This window comes from Acanthisitta chloris, unplaced genomic scaffold (assembly GCF_000695815.1).
Source record: "Acanthisitta chloris isolate BGI_N310 unplaced genomic scaffold, ASM69581v1 scaffold3224, whole genome shotgun sequence".
NCBI lineage: Eukaryota > Metazoa > Chordata > Aves > Passeriformes > Acanthisittidae > Acanthisitta > Acanthisitta chloris.
Window position 1 is genome coordinate 41,650 of NW_008669687.1, and position 5,460 is coordinate 47,109.

A 5,460-nucleotide genomic window follows, 5' to 3' on the forward strand; every position below is an offset into this window, starting at 1 on the left:
TATATTGTCTCTAAATTTGCTAGCTGGAAACTTACTGGAGAAGCTTACAGATTGGCAGGCTACAATAAGGCTATTAGTCACTAAATTGGACATTGGAAACCTGAAGTAGTGACTGGTGAAAGAGGTGTCAAGAGAAGATAAGTAAAAAGATGCTGTAGTTCTAAAGAGCCTTTAATGATTTTGAATTTGAGGTTTGATATTTGTCTATAGGTTGTGCATGCTACTCTGATTATCTTTTGTTCTGGGTTGAGTTTTTTTGTTTGCTGTTGGTTTGGGGGGGGGGGGGGGGTTATGCCTTTTACCATTCCTACAGCTGCTAAAATTCCCAGTATTCCTGGTTTGTGCAAAAACATTAGAACACTGAAATGCCCTAAGTTTGTCTGCAGTTTTAGAAGCGCATCAGGATATATTAGGGGCCTGGGGAGAAGAAGCCAAATGAACACTTTTCTATATTGCAAATAACTTTTCACTTTACAAATGATGCATTAAGGAAAGGAGCATTATAAAGACATTCCTGACAGCCCAGATAGGCAGAATGAGTGGTGGAATTGGTCTGCTGCTTGCTGCCCCATGTGTCACACAGCAGGAACTGCCTCGCTTTGTCAGGGAGAGCATGGATTTGGCCAAGAAATGGAATAAAGCCCTCAGTTGCCTCTGTAAAGAAAACAACAACACATAAAAAGCCCCACATGACTCCTACCTCAGAAGCTGGGCCCTACTGAGGTGGAACAGTAATTTGGTGTAAGATGGACCTGATTAATGGACCATGTTCATATTGCTTGTTTCATGTTTTATTAATTTAATAATATTTTTGTTATCTGACCTTTGTGTTTGCACATTCTACTCTTAGGCTTTTAGGTGCATGGTTTTTTATTTTTTACAAAATTTGTCTGGTTTTTTTTTTTTACAGGAAGAGCTATAGAAGACCATGAATTAGTGATCGAAGTCCAGTCAAATTGGGTTATGGAAGAGGGAGCCAGACTGTATTTTAGAAAAAATTATGCTAAGTATGAGTTTTTTAAAAATCCACTGGTAAGTCCTAACATTGTATCTGTGAAGTGGTGCCATTTCTATTGCTACAAAATAGTCTTTTCTGTTACACACATATAGGCAGAGTGTAAAATTGTTAGCATAACGTGAGTCAAAACAAATAGTTGAGAGAGAATATACAAGATACGGGAATACATTGTAGTGTCTGTAACTGTTGGCAGGCCCCTTTGGTGCAGTTTTAAAACAGCCATGTTCATTTTTTGTCTTTTGGGGGTGATGGGGGCAGCAGTGGGTTTAACTTTATTGAAGTTTGCACATGGACCTGTGACAAAATAAAATTTTTGATATCGAGTGAACTTTCCATCAAATGAAAAAAAAATATAAAATGAAGCAGTGTAAGGAGTGGCATCAGTAGCAAAGATGATTTTATTGTTGAAGTGAAAATTGAATGTTATGGCCCAGTGCTGCCCAATGGCAGCTTCTCCCAGCTGCAGCTAAATGACAACTGACACAAAAGGCCATGAGCAGCCATAACCTATTAAGGGTAAGTGAAAGTGAAGCCAAAGTTACTGTACATAAGGAATGGAAAGAGAGCAGAGACAACTCGTAACTCAGGGATGTTGCCAAAGGTTAATGCTGCTGATTCAGACCTTGGCTGATGGCAAAGGCCATGGAAGCAGTCCTGGCTCAGCAGGAGAAACTCACCATCTGGTTGTTCAAATGGGTGGTATATTTGGACCACTCCTAATGCTGTCTCTTATAAATACAGCTTGTTTCACATGTCAAAGGGAGAAATAGCACAAATGTATGAAGACTTGAAAGGTAAAAAGCAGAAGGGAACTGTAATTATCTGCCTGTGAAAAGGCTATAACGGTGAATATAAAGATACAAACAAAATATAAGAGATCTGAGAATTTTTTTGTTTGATTCACCTGTGTGTCTCTGGAGGAATCATGTACTCCCCTCATATGGAGATACCTCTGCACCAATGAAAAATGTCTAACCTTGAGATGGTCTACAGTTAATAGTAGAAAGGCTTTCACAGAATGGGTAAGGTTGGAAGGGACCACAGTGTGTCGTCTGGTCCAACCTCCCTACTTAAGTATGGTCATCCTAGAGCATGCGACACAGGATTGTGTCCAGATGGTTCTTAAATATGTCCAGTGAGGGAGAATCCACAACCTCTCGGGGCAATCTGCTCCAGTGCGTGGTCACCCACACAGTAAAGAAGTTCTTCTTCATAGTCAGGTGGAACTTCCTGTGCAGCACTTTTTGCCCATTCCCTCCAAAGGTTAAGTTTATGTGTTGGTTAACCAGTGAGTGGAACCAGCTGTGGAGTGTGGCAGACATGCAGCTACAACTAGCTTCAACAGCTGTTGTTAATCAGAGTCATTACTGTTCCTCTTGAGTGATTTTTCTGGGTATTATGGTCCCAGGTGTAGCAAGAATGCTTTACCAGAATGAATTATATGAATTAACCCTGCCAGTAGTTCAGTTTTATTAAAAATGGAAATTAGTGGACATTGGATGGTCAAGGGGATATTATCTTCAAACTTGTCCAGGCCTTACCTTATCTGTAATGGTCAAACCCTTGTCTGGTTCATATCTGTCCCACAAATTATCCCTTGAGCTTTCCTTGATAGTGAAAATGGCATTTTCCATGTGGACTTTTAAAATCCACCGTGTTGATGTAGTCAGATTTTGATGTCAATACATATCATACAAAATGAAAAATTAAAAAAATCCTCAGAGGACTTGTTCTGTATTAATGGAAGTTATTTAAAAATATTTTACTGGGTTTCTAGTTCAATGAAAACAATATACTTTTCATCATGTTGGTGTATATCCTCCCTACTTTGTAGCATATTGAATCCCCAGGCAAGTCTTGTATGTCAACAGCAATGGAAATTACTGCTAGAAAAACAGCACTATGGGCCAAATATTGCAGTATGACTTGCGCTGGTGTGCGAAACCCTCCTGCTTTTGGAGACCATTGATGTTTTCTCAAAATTCTAAGTTTTTCGGCAAATAATATATAGGATGTCACAAATATTGGGATTATATTAAGCTAAACATAAATTATCGGATCAGAGAATCTGCTGTGTCTTGCACTGCATTGAGAACTTAAGTTGCACATCTGAAAGAGCTAGAAAGTTTTATATTTATTTTTACAGAAATTTGATACAAATTTTTGTTGTTGCAGAGCTTTTTTCCAGATCATATGATATCTTTTCCAAGTGAGACCAACACAGCTCTAAGCCACTCTGGGATATTACAGGTTTGTAATCCTTCAATGAAGATGAGCCAGCATAGCTCAGAATTTCCCATTGTCTGTGTTGTGTGAGCATAGTTCTTTATTGCTGTTGTATTTATTGCTAGGTTTTGAATAACTCAAAACATGGTTAATAACTCTGTTCTTTATGAAGTATGAAATGATGTGTCCCTTCCAGGCAGTTACTACAGGGCCACACTTGGAAACTTGAAAATCTGTTCAGAATCAAGAAGCCCCAAAACAGACAAAATGCAGTGAAAACGTTAAATACCTTTAATGAGTATTTCAGGTGAAAGACCTTTCTTCCTTAAAAAAGTGGAGTGCTGCAGTACCCAGCACAGACTATGGTAGAATACTGAAGAACTGCTAGTGTCATACAAATGGATATGAGAAAGAGTTAAACGGTTAAACTAAATAAGTAGAAAATTTAGACTGACTAGTATGATTTGTTAGCTTTAAAGCTACTGTAGCCTTCAAAAAAAATTATGGTAGGTCATTCAGTGTTAGTAATCTTTTAAGCAGACATAAGATTCTAATTTACAGTGGGAATAATGAAACAATAATACCGAATGACCATATCAGGGATCATTGTCTTACTTTCAGAGAGGGGAAAAATGAGTAATAAAGGTGGAAACATACACATCACTCTTGTTTGCTTGTCACTAGAGAAATTAAATAATAGAAGAAGAACTTTGACTGGCCTTAAGACAACAACGCTGTGCAAGATTTTTAGGGATAAAGAATGATTGGAAAGGCAACATCCAGGATGTTTAAGGTAGAACAAAAGAAATATATAAATTACGATTTTTTTAAAATGTGTATGATAAAGTCTACCGTAGCAGCCACCATTTCAGTAAATAGAAAACATTTTAAGAACTAATTCTCAAAGCACTCCTCTGTATTAAATAGTTATGTCCTCACAAAAGTGGATGTTAGTCAAGAGTTTGCTTATCCCAAATATAGTAAAAAAATGTAGCAAATTAAGGTTAATTGACACACACTAGATTGTGTAAGTCATTTTTACAAATGTAAATAAAATCTCTGTAATTTCAAAAGTGCTGTATATCTAATGAAAATTGGTCCACTTTTGCTACCTAAATAACAAGTAGATTTTGCAATCTAATGTAAATATTTAATTTAGAAAATGGTGTCCCCTGAGTTAATAGAACTTTATTATTTTTTGCTTGCAAATGTAATTTGGTAGTTCTAAAAAAATATGGAGGACTTTCATAAAGGAACTCTTTGCCATATACTCTTGCACAGAACTTCGTTAAGCCCGTATTGTGACGTCTAGCACATGTGCAGAGCTTGTGGGTAAGATTAAGAATAATTGTAAATATATATAGTTACTCACCATTTTTGTAGCTTGAGAAATATGTTGCAAACTCTCCTCTGTTGCTGTTTTATATTGTATTGTGTGTTTAATTGTATTTAATCAAATAAAACTTACTAGGCGCAAAGTAGAGAATATCTTGGTGGATTGTGCAGCTGTTGTGCAAGTTTCAGCAGAAGCTGTTCGGTAAATTGTTTGAGTGAGTCGCTATTTCCTTGGAAACTTTCATTAAGACGAGTTAATGGGCTTTGCAGTATTATTTGTGATGTGCTTGGTCAAGTATCAAGAGAGACATTAGTTTTAAGAACTCAATGCTTACAAGTGAGTAAAAAATCACTTCTGATACTTTCTCAGCTTTTTGTGGATTGAGCTGTAAGCAAGTAAAATGTTTTTTTGGGTATGTTTTTCTTGAGTTTTATTGAAAGTGAATGCGTTTTTGATGACGACTTTAAATCAGAGCATATTTATAGAACAGAACCTCAAAGCCAAAAGAGTTCATCTGTCTTATATCCATTTAGCATGTGCTAAGTAAAATTACTAGGTATGGGATATACCAAGTGCCTTTGTATAGCAGAGAGAGAGATTTGATCTCTGCCACGAAGATCATTAGCCTAAAAAAAGGAGTATGTCTCTTTATTGGTTAGTGTATAGCTGCTCTGAGACACGACACTGTACATGTCTAGTGGTAGGCAGTATGGATTATTTGGAACTTGCTTAAGGTTATATTTGCAAATTGGATGCTTTGGAGTATTTAAAAAATGAACACAGTATGAAGATTTTAATCTGAGGCCTCTCCCCATAGCAATGAAATATCCTATTTTTTAGAGCCAAGATTTCATTTCTTTAATCTCTCTTCCACAGCAAG

The 5,460-nt window shown here is 36.8% G+C and overlaps 1 protein-coding gene across 1 annotated transcript in view; it reads left to right on the forward strand.

Moving 5' to 3' along the window:
* GRB14 (growth factor receptor-bound protein 14) overlaps positions 1-5,460 on the forward strand; it is a gene marked incomplete at its 5' end in the record, with an annotated part of 61,472 nt that overhangs the window by 40,258 nt on the left and 15,754 nt on the right. The window contains 2 exons of the mRNA XM_009073395.1: positions 911-1,032; positions 3,194-3,268. Of these exons, the coding sequence (XP_009071643.1) occupies positions 911-1,032; positions 3,194-3,268 (197 nt within the window). The remainder of the gene's footprint in view (positions 1-910; positions 1,033-3,193; positions 3,269-5,460) is intronic.